Source organism: Oryzias latipes, chromosome 21 (assembly GCF_053564925.1).
Source record: "Oryzias latipes strain Hd-rR chromosome 21, Olatipes_Hd-rR_3.1".
Lineage (NCBI taxonomy): Eukaryota > Metazoa > Chordata > Actinopteri > Beloniformes > Adrianichthyidae > Oryzias > Oryzias latipes.
This window is the reverse complement of record NC_136257.1, coordinates 18750494-18769505: the sequence shown is the minus strand read 5'-3', so window position 1 is coordinate 18769505 and position 19012 is coordinate 18750494. Positions and strand designations below refer to the sequence as shown.

The 19012-nt window shown below is 38.0% G+C and overlaps 1 protein-coding gene across 49 annotated transcripts in view; it reads left to right on the top strand.

Annotated features, from left to right (window-relative positions):
* tns1b (tensin 1b) overlaps window positions 1-19012 on the top strand; it is a 172524-nt gene that overhangs the window by 121425 nt on the left and 32087 nt on the right. For 45 of the 49 annotated variants that reach the window (XM_078939393.1, XM_078939388.1, XM_078939394.1 and 42 more), the window contains 10 exons: window positions 727-768; window positions 7294-7343; window positions 11020-11191; window positions 13178-13228; window positions 13309-13431; window positions 14670-14734; window positions 15276-15359; window positions 16330-16442; window positions 16536-16596; window positions 18111-18186. In XM_078939393.1, coding sequence (XP_078795519.1) covers window positions 727-768; window positions 7294-7343; window positions 11020-11191; window positions 13178-13228; window positions 13309-13431; window positions 14670-14734; window positions 15276-15359; window positions 16330-16442; window positions 16536-16596; window positions 18111-18186 — 837 coding nt within the window. Of the gene's footprint in view, window positions 1-726; window positions 769-2272; window positions 2621-7293; window positions 7344-11019; window positions 11192-13177; window positions 13229-13308; window positions 13432-14669; window positions 14735-15275; window positions 15360-16329; window positions 16443-16535; window positions 16597-18110; window positions 18187-19012 lie in introns of those variants that run through there. The other 4 variants (XM_078939417.1, XM_078939416.1, XM_078939406.1 and 1 more) reach the window with 1 other exon arrangement.

Sequence of the window (19012 nt, the reverse complement as noted above, 5' to 3'; positions counted from 1 at the left end):
GGTGATACTGAGCATTATTCCTCTCGTGTATATGTCTCTACAGCGTACCGAGCGTGAATGAAATAAAATTCCGCTAAAAGCTTGAGAGTACACAATCTTGTTTTCAAGTAGTAAAACACGTCATTTTTGGGATGCCTTATTGACATTTCTTACATATTCTCAGAAAGTATGTTAGTGTAAATCACCTTGACATTGGCCTATCTCACACACGTTCACACTGCGACGGCTGGATATGCTCCTGACATGGCTCATGCACTTTACATCACATTCTTGCTTGTCTGCATGATATACATTTTTGTTTTGTTTGTTTACAAGGCATATTCATCCAGCCATTTGTTGTTAATATTTATTTTTTCCTTCCCACTTCGTCAAGCTCTGTCATGTCCTTGTTTGATCTTCCTCTAAGTCTCCCTCTTCTCTGTCCATAGCTGTATATGGCAGTAAAAAAGGAGGTCAAAGACTAGACCCTCTGGTCTTGGCTAATGGAAGCAGACTTCTCTCTTTGTGTAAATATTTGCAACAAGGGAATATAGATAATCCCACGCATCCAAGGTGGAGCCCTGCTCTGCTCTGAGCCACATTAGGGAAAAGAATGGAGCTGAGAATAGTTTTACAAGAAATTAAGGGATGCTGCAGCATACAGAATTATAAAGACACATTATTAAGACATAAAGTGTGTTTAGATATTGATTATTCTGTTTATTATTGTGTTTTTGTATTTTTCAGGCACCAAGCAGCGACCTCTCTCTGAAACATGCTGACACTATGGTGAGTTTCTTTCAATTTACTTTTTTCACCATTTATTGTCACCTAAATCTAAATTTTTCCTCTATTTTCATAATTGTATTAAAAGCTTAAAATGTTGTGCAGGCCACCTGCAGGCACAGGTTTGCTCATTTTTTGCCTGCAAACAGCCGGTATACACCCATAAGGGCAGTTGTGACAAAGATATAAGCACCTTTATTTCTTCAGTTTGCCACATTTACTTCTGCACTACATCTCTGACCTTTTTTTGATTTGCCCTTTTTAGGTTACTCAAAATTCATAGCAGTTCCATCTCTTTGTTTTGCACTTAACAGTCCGTTCGCATTCACACTGTAGTGAATTACACTAGGATTCAGTTGCCACTTAACCTGGTAAAGCCTGCTTTTTGAGTCCGCAGATGAGTTAGAGTGTTTTTTAACCTACCAAGCAGGCTATCCAAAGAACCTGGTTCAGACGACTTCGTTAATTTAAAAGCTTTATAATAAAAAAGTATTTTTGAGCATGCTCCATTACCAAGACTTGAAGGTGTCTGGTTTTGTTTTGACAGACAAAGGGGGTTCCTCAAACAGCTCGTAATGAGTTCAAACCAACTCTGTCCAATTTAGCTAAATCCTCTGAGTATCTTTTCTTTATTGTAGGTTTTGGTCATACACACTCAAGCAGGAGAGTACCGGTACATAATTGTTGTGGCTCACTGGGAACCACTTGTGTACGACAACTTCCTGTGAGCTGATTTTGTCTGGGAAAGGAAGTATACATAACCATTTTAGAGTCACTACTAAAAGCCAAGAACCGACTTTTCTCAAAAGAACCAAAAATACACCAGTATGTATTTGTGTGTTCATTTGTGGTTGCTTTTATTGGCTTTTCTCTTGTTCTGTTTCATAGTGGCAGAACCCTTTTGACTTCCAACATGATGGTGTTTAGCTCGGCTTCTGATTTTTGTGTGTGTCATATTTTGTTCAAGTATAAATAGACACTGCCTGTGACTCTAGAATAATCACATGTTTGTACTGTAAGTGTGCGTAAAACCCTGAATGTTTAAGTGTGTGTCCATGTACGAGTGGAGTTGTTGAATCTTGGGTGATGCTCATTTGCTTTGCGGTTACTCTGGGATGTCAGGCAGAGGTTTTAGCCTGCCTTATCACCCCAGAGCACAGAAGCGATCATCTTGTGACTGCACGAGCTTCCTGCACTCTGCAGCATCAGTCCACATTTTTCCATTCACTTTCACAATCCCTCTGTACTTGACGCTCGTTTCCTGAAAGATATACAGCGGAATGTTTCGAAAAATTACAGGAAGCATGTCAAAAAAAAAAAAACTTTCAGTTGATCTGTCAAAGAAAACGATTCAATCAGATAAAACGTGAGCGCTCTTACTGAATGTGCTCAGTCTGTCGTTCCCACATGTTTGTCTGAAGAGAGCAGTCGCATCTTAGATGTGTGCACAGATGAGAAAAAAAAGGGAGGGAAAATGAGGTTGAATATCAGGGGGGGAGATAAACTGATGGAAAGCAGAGTGGGAGGGAAGGCGGGGGGGTAGAAGGCAGGAGAAAGCTGGGTCTTATCCAGAGGGACGAGGAGAGGAGTGCCGTGAAGGAGCCTGCTCTGAGCTGCAGTGGCCCGCTGCAACCAGCTGCTCAAAATAGAGCCCTTGTTGTTGTTTTTTTTTCTTTTCTACTCCTCCACTGTCAGGGGAAAGGGAGAGGTTCACTGAGAAGTTTTCACTGCCGCATACAAAGTGGCGAGACTCAGCAAGAACTCTCCAGAGATGAACCGAGGAGGGTCTTTAAGGAGGCGGCTGTCCTCCCTGAGGGGGGCATGGCGATGGAGTACAGGGTACCTTTTCAGGAAGGTAGGGGAGAACTGAATGGATGGATGAATGGGTGGGTTTGGTGAATTTCCAGTACCCTTCCTTCTCCGTGTTCACGTTTTGGATCTGTTTATTCTCCTTGGCATAAAACTTTTCCTCCTCTTCAGATTTTCACCAACCCCCAACGTCTTTTTTGCCCCCCCCCCATTCACTCTCTTGCTCTTTCTCAGATGGTTAATTTGTATGGCCTGCTAGTAAAGTCAACCTCCCCAGATGGTTTTCATCTTGAAACAAGGCCTGCAGGACCCCCCACTTTTGGGCCCAACTCTTTCTGTGTCCTATTCCTCAAATTCAAGGCTTTAGGATGCACACTGGGTGACTTTCATTTTGCTGGAGTGGGAGACTCAAATGAAGACAACAATGTTACATTCATGGCTACTGATCTGTTCTGGCTTAACTGCATCTTGTTTGTTAGGTTACTAAAAATAAAAAAGGAACGAAGCGAGGATTGGCTCAAGGTAATCTGGAAAATGCTTCCCTTTCACAGGAACATCAGTTGCCACTTCCAGTTGGAAACAACAGCTTTAAAACAGTGAAACTGCTGTCTTTTAACTGACCATGGCTTAATTGCAGTGCTTTTGTTTACCCAGATGTTTGCACTTTACTCTTGTGGCTCATAACATCCACTTGCACACCATCTCAGACTAATTTGAAACCAAACGTAGCAGTAGTCTTTGAAATGACAGCTTCTAAAGCTTGACTGAAACATCTAATTAAGACTTCTTTGTTTGTCTGTGACACCATGAATTGTGTTGGGGTTCGTTTCTTTGGTCATTCAGCTCAAACTTTGGATGATGGTTGGATCCCACTGGATGAGTTTGTTTTTTTCTGCCACTGAGGAACAAACAAATCCCACAACTATGACCCTCAACCATTTTCTTTTTGGTCGTTTCTTGCTTGTTAATCTTTGTCTGTTTTTTGATAAATCACTTCACATCACAGCTTCTTTCTACACGATGAAACAATTAGACCACAGTGCAGACAAAGAAGGGGGGATTTGCTTCGGCAACTAAAGTCGGTGTGAAAGTCTTATGTAAACTCTGGGGAACTGAGCCAACGGTTAAAGCATTTTTTTTTATTTTTTTAAACTGGCAATATGTAAAAGTACAATATGCCTTTGTACTTTGACCTCGTGAGTGATGAAGAGCATCCATGCAGTTCTTCTGAAATCTCAGTAGCTAAAATACATGTTTGTGTTATCTACAAGAATCTCAAGAAAGCTCTTTGCTCAAAAGCACCAAAACTGAGAAAGAACAAATGTATTTTCTATTTATGACAATTGAGGGAATTGTTTTATTGTTTCTTTTTCAAATCAGTTGTTTCAATTTCATTAAAGGTTGAATTTGTGCCATAGAGGCGTGTTTGTTTTGGTTGGCATGTGGGTGGAGCCATGGGTGGACACAAATAAACTCCGTCTTTATGTTGTCCCATCCAACTGCTCATTATTTAGAAGGACTGTTGTCGAGGTAAAGGAAACTTTAAGCTTTCCAAAACAGATGGACGTTTATCTTTGTTGTAAAACACAAACGGCATTGTAACATAGTCATCCAAATCCTTCAAATAGATTTTTGTGTTGATAGAATTTAGTTTTGTGGATAAAAGAGAAACTATGTTTATTAAAACCAGATTGGATCATTTGCACGCTTATTTGTTAGTTTGAGGTTAAGTTTAATTTGTTAGTAAACTACTGTTTACTAAGTGAAGTTTATTTTATTCTTTTGAGATGGACAACAGATGAAATGTGTTTTTAACAGTTTGGTCATTTTGCCTTTTTTTGATCCTTCAGAAATATGAGGTTCCATTTGTGCCAAAAATATCAAAATGTGTTTTTGCGTCCACTGTTATGTCTTTGGTCCATTGTCTATGTCTATTGATCGTGTTTTTGCGTCCACTGTCTATGCTTTGGGCTCATTGTCTATGTCTATTGAACGAGTTCATTTTACATTGGTTCATGTCTATGTACTACTAAGCAATATCTGCTGCATGTCCATGATTCTTTGATTATTACTTTGTATTTACTTTGTGATGTATATGCTTGCTCTATGCTTAAACTTTGCATTTATCTTTGTCATTGTCATTATCCCATGTCGTCTAACTACGGCGTCAGGAAAGTCCTTAGCAACAGTTGCTAGTGTCGTTTGCTACTTCGTCTCACCATGTCGTGTCCTTAGATCTTGTTGTATTTCAAATTTTGCAAAAGTTGTCAGAGAAGTACTTTGTACGGTCGGTAAATAGTTTAATCACGGAACGAATCACGTTTAAAAAAACAAAACTTTATTGATATTCCTGCAAACGCGCACTGGCAGAATTGGGGGGGGGGGGGGGGGGGGTTGCATGCGTGCAACAGTTTCGCGCTCCCGTTTAAAGTTATTTAGTTTTAAGTTATTTAGAATATGGCTTCAATTCAATCTGGTGATGAAATTATTATTTAACAGTCTTTTGAAAAGTAACTGATTTTTATTCAACATGTTACATAACAGATTGAAAAGAAAAGATCAAAATCCATTCAAAGACTTTGGGCCGTCTGCTCCTCGTTTATCCACCCGATTTGTGACAGCATGTTTGATAAGGATCAGCTATTTTTAAAAAGACTTAAATAGTAGTTTCATCTCCAGATTTAATTGAAGCTAGACTCTAAATAACTTTAAAAAATTGGCAAGAGAGTCGCTTCGGGAACGTGAAAGCGTTGTACGCATGCGTGCCCCCCTCCCCCTCTTTCTGGCAATGCGCTTTTGAGGGAATGTCAATAAAGTTCATCTTAAAAAAGTATTTGTCATGGTTAACCCTAGCGCCGGTTTCTTTTTTCATTCCGTGGTAGTACAGGAAACAATTTACCGGCAGTACAAACGACTTTTCTGACTACTTTGGCAAAATTTGAAAAACGGCAAGATCTATGATCTAACGACAAGACACGGGGAAACGTCGTAGCTAACGACAGTAGCAAACGTCGTAGCTAACGACAGTAGCAACGGTTGCTAAGGAGACGACAGGGCGTATAACAAAGACAATGCAAAGTTTTACACATAACGCATGAACCAATGTTCAATTAACTCGGTCAGAAGACATAGACAATGGATCAAAGACATAGACAGTGGACACAAAAACAGATTTTTGGCACAAACGGAACATCATACAGAAATGACTTCGAGATAAAAAACAAACAAACATTTGGATATGTTTGGGCCCATGTGTGTTTGGCACACCTATCAACACTAAAGAGTTGCTATAATTTGCTTATATTTGTGTTTTCATATAGTGAAGTATTTTTAATGCACTGGCAACCTGCCTGTGCTGTACCTTGGTTTTTACCAAATATGGTTGGGATGAGCTCCAGCAACCCATGTGACCTCAATTTAAACAAAGGACATTAATGGTAAATGGATGAGTTTGGTTTCCAGCTATTTTTTATTTATTTATTGTGGCTCAACATACAGTTTCTTGCCAGCTGAGTTCTGCGTTGCTGTCCTGCCTGGTTGTTTGATTCCTGCAGGTAGATGCTGCAATTCATCAGCAGATCTGTAAATGTAGCATTAATGAGATGTGGTGCTGTTTTACTTCATGACTGTTTAGTTTGTGGTCAAGTCAACAAACCATTTTTCCGGTACATTAAATATGTGTAAATGGTCCCGCTCTGGAGCCCTGATCGAGATGCTTGAACTCAAACTTGTTTATTGCTTTGGAGCTACATCTGCATCTCTTTCTTGTGTGTGTCATTAAACAGCTCTCTCCTGTTACTTTTCACATGCCTTGAAAGGAGTTTATCCAAAGAAGGCTCAAAAGTTCCTCCAGAGAACACAGTGCTGTGGCCAACTGCTTAGCCAACCAGTCTGATCTAATGAGTGATGATGGATGGTACCTCCATCTCCTCAGGTCCCATGTGACCCAAGCTTCACAGGAAAGGGAACACGCCTCCTTTCTAACTGGTTTTAGGGTGAAAAAAGATGATTGCATAGAAAAAGTCAAATATGTTTAGCAGTTAAATTTCTGTAACTTCTTCTCACCTTGACTAAATGAAAGAGCCATGATTAGCTGTTCTCATGTTGTAGTATTCATCTTCACAGATTGTACACTGTACTTAATGTGTGGTTTGTTGCTGTCTTACATTAATAAATAAATAAATAAATAAATAAATAAATACAAACAGCATGTTAAAAAAATTTGGGATATTGCTGCAGCAAATGGACCTACACTAGAATGAAATAAACCTAAATCTGTTCAGACTGAGTGAGGCTAAACTGTTGTTTTATGCTTGGATTAATTTTTTTGTTTTTTTATATTTAAAGGGTTGGACCAAAACATTTTCTGCTTAAAAAGTTGACTCTTTGAATCAACATAGAATTAATCTTGTTTTTGGTTTCACACCAAAAACTTGAAGCCAAAAATAAAGCGATATAATTTTTTACTAGAATTTCAATACATTAATCAAGAGCCAAAATAAACAATTACACTTATACACATTAACATAAAATATCCAGAAGGCTTAAATTATTCGTTTTATTATGGTTAACCATAAATGTCACAACTAGTAATCAGAAAGAGCTTGTTCCATTAACTTTTATATCTATAACCTCTGGATCTTGATCAGCTGAGAAAAAAATTATGTCTGATAAAGAATTAGCAAATATTTGAACCAAATATTTTCCTGTTTTTTTCAGGGTTCAACAAAATCTTCAAAGAGCATGGAGTCTCGACGTAGACCATCAAGGTAACATCTTAGATACCATTTCCTGTCATTCTCACCTCTTTATCTCCCATTTCCTTCTCTTTCCCCTGTGCTGCCTGTTTTTCTTTTCTTACATCTTGCTCATTTCCCACAAAAAATACCTTAATTCATTTATTTTCTAAACTCTATTTTGTGTTAGGCCTAAATCTCTTGTGTATTTGCCAGTAGATTAATTGTGAGGAAGATGATACAAATATTGATGTCAGCTTTAAACATCCTCAATCATGCTCTCCATACACAAAGAATTTGAGAATGATAATTGTAAGTGCAACATGATATTGGAGTATTTTACCAGGGGACACAACAAAGCTATGTGCCCGTCAGTTGAACTGGGCCTCTCACTATTTTGTTGGACAAAAAGATACTTGGTGTCAAGCTCCTTCCCCTCGGTCCCTAATGGGTCACAGATGTTATCAGTTGTGTAATCAGTGTGTTAAGGTTGACACAACAGTGGCTTGTGTTGATTCGCTCAGCCCAGACTCAATGACACTTCACCTTTTGAATTTGTGGTGTAGAAAATAATAGTTCAGCCACTTACAGACCCTCCCTTTTTAGTACAGCAAGAATTCTAATCTATAGAACCAAAACAATGACATATTGACCTAAAAAAGCAAAACCCACGGGTATTTTTAACCCTGCATTGGTCCCTGGTCCCTCAGACTCATATCAGGCCGGAACCACACATTTTATGCTAATAAATTAAATTGCTATAATGGCTACAATGACTGTTTAAAAAAAAAGCAAATCTTTAGTCTTAAGTACAGGCTGCTAAAAAGAAAGAAAACTTAGTTTGCAAAATAAATCCCAACTTAAATACAAAAAATGACTGGGAATTAGTGCATGAGGAAAACTTGCAATGCTCAAAATTAATGATCAATATTGCAATGACAATATAACTTCTAATATATGAACAAATAATATATCATTTTCATTCTACTGCCACAGTTTTATTCAATTAAAAGTCAACATAAATTATACTGCAAGTCATCTCAATAGGAGACAGGTAAGAACTTGTATGTCGGGAAACACACCAAAGAACAATTACCTATATTTCTGATAGTACTAGCCAAAACTAATAAGGACAACTTTTAAGAACAATGTAGATAGTGCGTGCGTGGGTTTTAAAAAAATATATATAATGGTTTCTCTGTTTCTGTATGTGTGTAAACATTTAAGGTGACCATTTATCATAGTTTACACTGTCTTTTGCGATACAAATATGCACAAGTTGATATTGCAATAACAATTTTTTTCAATTTATTGTGATGGCTTATTAGAAAAACAGCTAAGCCACATTTTTAAACTTACTTTATAAATATACAAAAAATATGAAGAGATATTGAACTTACTGAGATTCTCAAATTACTCTATGTAATTCACAGTCTGTAAATATTGCTAATAACACGATAAATGTGTGATACTTTTGACATCTCATTATATACAATTCTTAACGGTTCTTTTAGTGCCCAATGCTGCTTTAACTGCCAGGATTCTTTTATTCACAACTCCATGGATGATTTTTTTTGGAAGTCAACTGGTAGAAATAACAAAGCAAATTCATCTAGTGTACCCCCAAAATGATCAAAATCTATGTGTAAATTCAGAAGATAAGAAGGTAAACACGTTCAATAATAAAATATTATTTCACATCTAATTACTGTTTGTAAAAAAAAAAGCATGGTTCTCTTTATTTTAAATGTAGTAAAATCAACTATTGACTATTTAACTTTTGCTGGTAAGATATTGGTAAAATAATGTCTTAGGTTTTCCTGTATTCTTTGTCTTTGTCCAAATGGGATCACTGCAGTGCTTCAGTTGGATGTACAGAGTTATCATTCATCAAAGGCAGTATACCGAAAACAGTCACTTCATCTCTTTAACTGATGAGAAACCAGCTGGCGCAAGGCCGGCGAACACATGCCAGTGGATATGGAACAGCACCAAACCACAATCCTGTAAAGACTCTGAGCTCAGATAGAAGCTTTTGAAAAGCATTCCCAATCAAAAAAAGTGGGAAATATTAAAACAAACCAAAAAGAACCATAAAACAAGATCACACAAGTGAAAAACTTGTCTCTTTTGTGAACTTAAAAGATGGGACATCTCTGTTGGAATGGTACACGTCATGGTCTCCTTGATCTTTTGGTGATGAACAATTTCTAGTAAGGATCCGTTGAGTGGCTCCAGATGTATGTAGCAGTGTCGGTTACAGTATTGGTACAGTAAAGCTGAGGTGATCCACAAGCAGTCCCCTCAGGACCCCACTCACAGCTGACAAATGTGGGAAATATGCTATGTAGTCTGGATTCAGATCCTAACCCCCACCCCATTTGTGCATTCCGTTAGTCCAACAACTTTATCTTTTCATGATTTCTGGGCCTTTTCTGCAGAGGCAACCCTCAGTTTGTCTAAGACCCAGCAACACTGAAAAAATCTCAAAAATTGAGGGGAAAAAAAACAACTTATAAACCAGGAGTCGCTCATTTTCTGCCAAGAGTTAAACATTGTGTTTATTTGTAGACAAAAAACACACAAGAAACAGCTGGATCCACAGCTGGATCCACACAGGCTTTTGTCTATTTAGAACCTATACAAGCCTAAAAACCATAAGAATCAAGATGTTGTGAATATTAAAGTTTTTAGTGCTCAGGATTATCCCTTTTAAGGAAAGGGTTAGAGTACATAGCACAAACAACCACATGTCTGTGTGCTCTACTTTGAAATTAGTTCAAAGAATATATATTAACATCCTGCCATGAAAGTACTGTGCATGTCTTGTGACATCCATGGAAGAAAAATTTCTTCGATATTAATCTCAAGGGGAAAAAAGTCATCCAACATTTCACAACTCGTTTTTCTGAACTTTTCCCCACTTTGAAAACATGTGAATCTTTCTCATATAACTTTATCTAAAGTCAAGTAGTAAATATAATAGAAGTTGAGTTTGAATGTCAAAGGTCCAAAGATGTATTTTAAAATTGTTCCCGCTGGTCTTTTAATTATGATAATGCCGTTTTTAGTCAAAATCAAAAAACCTGTATGTCATTTTCTAGGACATATACCGTAGTTTCTGCAGAGCGACAAGAGTTCATTACAGATTCACCTTAGATGTGTGGGCAGGGCTTTTGGCACTGAGTAAGCTTCCCCCCCTTACAGTCCCCCACACCCATAACCTGACATTACCAGTGCAGCAAAAATGGCGAGCAATATTGGAGCCGTCCAGCCTTACAGTTTTGAACCAGATGTCAGCTCAGGCGAGGAAAGACATACATGGATCTATTTGCTTACAAGTGGATGCATCAGAATGGAGTGGAGCTTGTTGCTTGGTAACTTGAATGCCATAAATGCACTCTTTTTTTAGACTACATTTTTTATCCACTCCAAATTCACAAAGATTTGATCAAAGAAATACTCAGAAACACAATTTTAGGACTTATTTTCTTTATATATGTTCTCCATCATGAGAAAAATGCAACAAGTACAAGTTAAAGACATGATTTTCATCGGAATGGGTCTATAAATTGTGAAACTCTATAAATACTGTCCAAAGGGCTTTGGTTTTTTTTAATGAACATTTTCTAAAGAATTCTGTGAAAAATTACAATCAAACCCAAAAAAGTACTGTATTACTTCTCAGTATTTCTTGATTTGTGTGCAGGAGTACCAGTCTACTTCAGGCCCTGGAGGAGACCTATGAGCTGGACTTGGTGTACATCACAGAGCGGATCATCTCCGTTTCTTTCCCGGGCAGCGTGGAGGAACAGAGCTACGCCGTTAACCTGAGAGAGGTCGCCTCCATGCTGCGCTCCAAACATGGACACAACTACTTGGTAAAAAAAACAATAAAAAATCCACAAATAATTTTTAAAAACCAAACATAACTCACAATGCCTGTCTTTATTATCAGTGTTATCTCAGCACCAGGCACACATTTATTCAACAGAAAGGTTATGTAACATGTGCATCTATTAACAGTTCATCTAAAAGTCTTATGTTGGAAGATTGCCAGAGACTGAAGTTTCCCACACACCCACATACTTTTTCCAAAATCAGCTCCTTCTGTTTGCTACTAACTCCTTTTCTTTTCCGTTCCATATTTTACATATTGCGTTGTGGAGTGGAGAAACGCCTGCAGCAGCTACACTAAGCGACTATATTTCTTACAAAAGAAAGTTGTAAAAGTGATTAGAGAGCACACAAATGGTTTAGATTTGAAATCCAAGCTAACATAAATCTAAAGACCTTTTTTGGTCAAAAATTATCCTTATGTGGAATATAAGCATTAAATTAATATCAAAACACATTCATGCATTTTTTTTCTGTTATCACAGAGAAGTACAGTATAACGGAAATTTAGGGTGCCAGTTGTGTGTATCTCACTACAACAAATATGCATTCCTGCTGGAGGAATAAAACTTCGAATTAACTAGATAAAAAACCTACGTAAAAGCCGGCTAGCTTGAAAACTGTTGCAAAATATCATCACAAGGTTATTTGTAATTTGGGATGTGGTCCCCCTGAATCAGCATTTGCAATTGTATTGTTGTAAATGTCTATGGGATAGGGTGTCCCTTTGGGTTCATCTCTTTTGGTTTGTTAAATGCAGCATGGCATTCGTGAAATGGTGGTTGTAATGCTCCTGTTGACAATTTTAACCATGCTAATATTTTACTCACATGTGTTTAAAGTCCCCCTATAGCAAGTGGTGGTTTATTTAAGATTATGACGTTTTTAACCATAATTCCACAACCTAAATGTCTTAAAAAGCCATATTCCAGGTCTATCTTTAGCCTCTGTTTCCAAAATCTCCTTCACATGGGCGTGGCCATTGGTGCTGAGCTGCGTAGCCTCGCCCTTGATCCCCTCTTTCTGCAAACAGCAGTTCAAAAGTTTATCTTTAGCAAGAAAGAAACGGTGAAAAGTGACATATTTTTGGTTCTAAATCGAGACTTTTTGAACAGTGTGTGGACTGACAAAACAAATGTGTGTACCAGAACCCTGCTGTTTTATAAAATTACACACAAAAAAGAACTTTGAGAAGTCCATGAAAAATACTTTGAATGTCATTATAATTGAGGCTACATCGCACCAGCAAGCAGCACTGTCTGGGGCTCAGAACTGATTTGATGCTAGCACATACAGATTTTTATATTCACTGCACAGCAAATAAAATGAGATGCCATAAAGAAAATGATTATTCGCACGTAAATTTGGGAATACGGGCCCAGAGGATGGGTTACGTTTAGGATGACATGATCACAACGCAATTTGTGCAGCAGAGATGGCCAGTTTCAATGTTCAGTCAATGGTACAGACTTGATCTGAGGTCATGGGGCATGATTTGAGCAAAGGTCTGGCAGCAGCATGATTTTCAGCAGTGTGGCGCAATTTAGTTTCCGTCTGGACCAAATGTCTATAAAAGTACTCTTTTTTTGCAGCCATTAGGCCATTCATTTACAACATGTAGCTTTTACAGTTTTATAACATTTAAACTATAACACTATAACTATACCATTGTTATATATCTGAGATGGGTGCATTTTGGAGGATTGATAAAAGACATGAGACCTCTTAAGTTATTGTCATGTCAGGAGTGCTTTTAAACAATTTTATTGAACTATTAGAAGATCACCTAATTAAAAAAATGTTTTTTAATGTAAACAGCAAATCCATTATTCATACACAATAAGAAACAAATCAGGCTTCTTTGAAGCTCCGTGCCAAAACATCTGATCAGACATTTTACCCTATTAATACCTTAAACAATGATATTTATTATTCAATATTTATTGTACCGTTACTTTTCCTGACTTTAGGTCTTCAACCTCAGCGAGAAGCGTTATGACATCAACCAACTAAACCCAAAGGTAAAGTTGACAGATTTTCTCCTTTCCTGGGAGTCTAGCTCTGTCGACCTAAACTGCACCTTCCCTCCCCTTCTTGGCAGGTGTTGGACTTTGGTTGGCCTGACCACCATGCCCCTGCCCTGGACAAAATCTGCAGCATCTGCAAAGCAATGGACACGTGGCTGAGCGCAGACAGCCACAATGTTGTTGTAATACACAACAAGGTGAGACTAAAATTATGCTGACACGAAAAAGACGTGTTATTTAGACAGTAGGTGGTGCTGTCAGCCCCTTTGGGCCTCCAACTCCTCTGATGGCTGCAGCTTTTGTGCATTCATTTCTAATGATCTATTTACTGTGAAATACTCTGGTGGAGTTCTTGTGGACAGAAGTATATCTTCTGGTGGGTACTTCTGATTAAGGTTATGTTCACAGAGGATTAAGAATGCATAATTTGAGAAATTAAGACATTAGCCGTTTAATTATGTTACTTAGGTTTACTGTTAAAAAAGCTGTGAAACTAAAGCTAAACAAGTGGGTTTTGATGCTGCCAAAACATTATACTGTGACATACATTTTTTTGTGTCCAGCTAGATTTATCAAGTATGCTTCTAGAAAGGAGAAAAAACCCATCAGCTGCTGTATCTTTAAATGAACACCAAACCATTTCATGCAAGTGTGCTTTGCAACATAAGAATTAGCCAAGGGATCCTAAAACTTCGAGCCTCATTCCAAGTGTTTCCTGCAGGAACTTACGAACAAGTTTGTTGCCATAACAACTGGTGTTGGGTTTTTTTTCTGCCAGATGATGAGAGATTGAAAGTAGTGGGAAAGCAGTCCACCTTGGGTTTCCACACATGAGCTAGCCATCTCCACTGACCTTTATGCTTATATTTGCTACGTGGAACTTATTCTCCACAATGTTTAATGACGTGTACAATGAATGCACGGTGACACTGGCCTGAGGCTATAGCATATGCTTTAACTTGTCCCTGTCATTTTTAATGCTATTAAAACAATTATGCATTTTGTAGAGAAAAAAAAAAATTTGACAGTAATGTATTATTCATATCAGTCGATCGCGAATCACGTAAAGAGCTGCTCTAGTCATTGCTGTATTTGGGGTTATAATCGTTGTTTTTTAGGTAAAGTATAGTCAATGTATTGTTCTTATCGCTAAAATTCTACACCTATTTTCTTTGTTTACTTTAGGCATATATTGTAGTCTTTTGCTAATTTAAACATTTTCTAAAGGACAAACTGGTATATTTCTTTTGGTCTATATGGTGTATTTTTGTATGTCTATCATTATTTGAGTTCGTAAAATACAACAGCAGGGCACAACATTTTTTCATTGTCTTTGAAGTGATATCAGGGCAGCTTTTTTTTTCTTTTTTTCTTTTTTGCATGACTGGAGGATTAAAATGCTTTGCTTACTTTCCCTTGACTGATTTGTTTTCAGGGTAATCGAGGCAGAACTGGAGTGGTGGTGGCAGCCTACATGCATTACAGTAACATATCTGCCAGGTAGGTCCACACTCCCATAGTAATCTAGCTTCATCACAAGAGCTCCTTCATTCAAAAAGCTCCAAGTAGTTTTTTTCTAAAAATAAAACTAAAATAAAACAGTTTGTTTAAGACTGGAACAGCACTTTTATTTTGAAAAATCCACACAAAAAAGGGAATTAGCTCCACCTAATCACAAGATTCAGATCATATGCAAGAGATTTTTTCCTTTTTTATTGGATTTGTTCTTAGTTTGGAGCAGATCTGGGGACATTCTGTAGCAAAAATAATCAGAGAAGCGCATGACTCTGTTGCTTGAAAAGAAACAATCTGCCTTAAAATACATACCAAAACAAACTTTTTTTCTGTCTTTTCTTAATCTTGTTATTAGTAAACCAACGTAAATGGACATTTAGCATGATGCACATGATATACAACATACTTTACAGTTTAAATACTATGTATCTGTACTGAAATACCCCTTTAGTATTAAAGCGAAAGTTGTGAGAAATTTGTTTGGCAAACTTGTTTCTTTTAACCAAGACTTTCTGTTGGCCTGCAGTGCTGACCAGGCTCTGGACAGGTTTGCCATGAAGCGTTTCTACGAAGACAAAGTGCTTCCTGTGGGTCAACCATCCCAGAAAAGGTCGGTATTCTCTGACATATTGTTTACAAAATGAACCCATGGTGACCTCTCCCTCAACTAAGTATCTTTTTACAAGCTAAAACAGCTGTGCTAATTGAATTCTAGTTCCCCTCAGTGGGCTATAGAATAAGCAAAAGTCTAAAAAGTCAGTAAACACTGAACATGCTTGTTTAATAGTAGTCTGCAGAAAATGGGTGTCATATTGAGTTTATTCTTCAATAATAAATTAATAAAAGGATGTGTACGTTCACACTGGCCTTGATAACTTGGCAACCACTTCCAATGAAACATCTATGTAAATGCACATAAATGTGTGTTTCAGGCTTTTGCGTTCAAAACTCTTTTGTTCACATGCCGCTACCCATGTTTTTAAGTCAATTTGTGGGCCCTATGTACACAATCCGCGGTCATTGAATATGCGTTGAAAGTTAAACCAGTTCAAACTTTGACCAATCAGCGACCCGCGTTTGGTAGTGACGTATGCATGGCGTCCTTTTTAATTTATGGAAGTGCCAACCATTTGAAAATTGATCATGGAGGACAAAAGAATTGTAGTTTGTGCCTGGCCGGAATTATAGGACACCAAGACTTTTATAAATCGCAAAGAAAAAAACAAGATGTGCAACATTTCACACTAAGCCTCTTCCAACTGTGAGTACATGCTCTAGTATCGAGTAGCAACAGCCCAGTCTAAACACCGTATGCTAAAAGCATGTTCTTATACGCACATCACATGCCCGGTGTGTATGTAGCATGACAAATATTTCACTAGATTTGCTACCCTTCTTGTTTCCAGTATGTGCGATTGGCTTGAGAAAATTTTTCCTTGCTTTATCTCAAATCAGATTCCAGAGTGAAAGCTTGTCTTGCCAAAAACACTGGATTATAAGTTCATGCCTTTGTGGGTTAAGCTCTGAGAATCACGATTTAACATAAGCAACTCTCTGATCCTCTGTTCCCCTTCTCTTAGATATGTGGAGTACTTCAGTGGCTTGCTTTCCGGACACATCAAGATCAACAACAAACCCCTTTTCCTTCATCATGTCATCATGCATGGCATTCCAAACTTTGAGGCCAAGGGAGGTTTGTATCTGCTTCTGCGAGTATTTGCCCACAAACAAGCATTCTCACCCCTACGTTTATTTTCGAGCAACTTCCTTTACATTTGTGTTCCAGGTTGCCGTCCTTTTCTCAAAATCTACCAGGCCATGCAGCCTGTCTACACATCTGGGATCTAGTAAGTCTTAAAATATGCTCACGCTCAAATGCTTTTACAAGATTCCAGGGATAGCGAGCTCATAATGGCTTGACAATAAAAACCCTGATTTTCTTTTATAGCCTCTCGTCTAATTCCTTTGCTCCCCAACATACATATGCACAGCCCCCCTACACCAGTTCATACTCCAGGCTGGACTCTCGTTATTGTATTTAGCTAACCTCCCCAGTTGCAGGCTCTTGTTTCTCTACTTTAGATCCCGCAATCAGGAGTAGTGTTATTTGTGAGTGGAGAGCCCATGAAAGTGGCAGTCAGGCATTTGTGTGGATGCATGCAGAGGTTTTGCTGCCAAAGGAGCCTTCTGGTTCCTGAGCTCAGACAGGAAACAATAGCTTCTATGGCTCTCTGTTGTTGTTTTTGGCAGTAGGGGAGCATTGCGCATGAGGACGGAAGGTGAGTGCAGTGCTGCGCTGAGATTTGTTAGGCCCACTTATACACGCATAAAACATGCAGCACACATAAAAAAAAAACACTACCCGTCACATATCCCTGCAGAGTCTTTCCATTTTCAGTTAGCAGAACCACTAGTTGCTGTTATTGTTAACAGTAAAGTTAACTGTTGAAGACCCACTTAGATGAAAATTGTGTTTTTAACATGTTCTTGTCGCATTTTCATGACGATGTAGGACATACCGTATATGAAGAAAATTAAGTTTAAAATTCACCAGGAGCTGATAAAAAAAGGGAGTTTGAGAAAAGAGCTTATTTGTGACGAAGAAAATACACTGGGGGAGCCAAAAGCTCCCTGCTCTGCTCCATTCGGATGCATCCACTTGAAGTGAACTAGATTCATGTAAGTCTTCATTTTCCTTGTCTGAGCTGACATCTGGCTCAAAACCATACAGCTGGATAGCCCTCCAATATTGCTCACTATTTTGTTGCACTGCTAATGTTATGTTTGGGATTTAAAGATTGGAAGGGGGCTGGGGTGCTCCACGCCAACAGTCCCAACAAATTAGAGGTGAATTTCTAAAGAACTACTGCCACTGTTTTGTTTTTGTTTTTTTAATTTTGGCGGAAAAGTACAGAGTTTTATTTAATTTTAGCTAAAAACAGCATAATCATAATTTAAAAACCCTAGGGAACAATTTAAAAATAGATATAAAGATGATCATAGTGGGTCTTTAAAAAAAAAGAAAATTGCACTAGAAAAGACAAGTCATCACACAACAAGATTTTCAACTCTTTAAGTTCTTTAAGTAACACTCTTCCTTATTCTCTATTATGCACGCCCAATTAGGGCTCTGGTCTTTGATTTGACACTAATGCCCACATTTAGCTCTGCAGTGTTTTGTGGTTATTCCCTTTTGACAGCTTTCGTTAAAGACCGTCTTCTTAGCAGGTCATGTGTGCTTGTTTATATCCAGACCCAGACTATCAAATACAAAAAATCCGACAGTGTGGAGTTTCTTCTTAAAATTAAGGATGATGCCTGATCTGTCATGTAATATGATGTTTTGTTTTTAATTTTTTAGTAACGTCCAAGGTGACAGCCAGACGAGCATTTGCATAACCATCGAACCTGGTCTTCTCCTAAAAGGAGACATCCTGGTAAGAATTTCACAGAACCGCTCTTGATGCACTTTTGTTAAATGAAGTTACATGTTTGAAACCCATAAAAAACCCTGATTATGAGCTTACTTTCTGCTGCGAGTTTCCCCTGGCAGGAGAACTGGCAAATAAAGCAGATGCAAATAGGCGAGGATTGTGTGCCAGTGACAACAGCTGTATAAATGCACAGAGGAAACACAGATTTTTTATGGTTTGACAATCAGAATGGAATCTCGTTGATTTTTCCAATCTGACACTGGCAGCTTGTACTGGGAAAATACTGCTGAACCCCAGTTTATAGGCACTCATTAGCACAACGTCTTTTTCTGGAAACTGTGATGTAAAACATAATTTTCAACACTTGAAAACCTAGTTTTATACTTTAATGCAGAATTTTAAAAGAGGGAGTTGAATTTTCTCTAATAGACTTTTCTTGATGAAAGTTTTCCATTTGTTTGATTAAAAATGAGTAATTTTGGAATAAAAATAAAGGGAAACAGCAGGGGTCAGCAAACTCCCTGCCTTTGCTGTCATTTAGGCCGTAAGTTATTCATGAGATAACCTCAGGTTCATAACTTTATTGTAGATCATTTCAAAGGGAGGCACTTAGTATACAGCTTGAGGCTGTTTAGTTGATGATGTCAGAGTGAAAATCACATGTCCATCCTTACAGAAAACTAATGGATTCTGCCAAACACATTCTCTCATGGGGAGGTTGCTTACTGATGCCTGATGTTATTCAGATACTGTAAGTGGAGAAATGTAAATGGTTGTCTGAAAGCCAAATAGATGGGAATTAGTCATTAATGAGTTGGCTCCACATTTC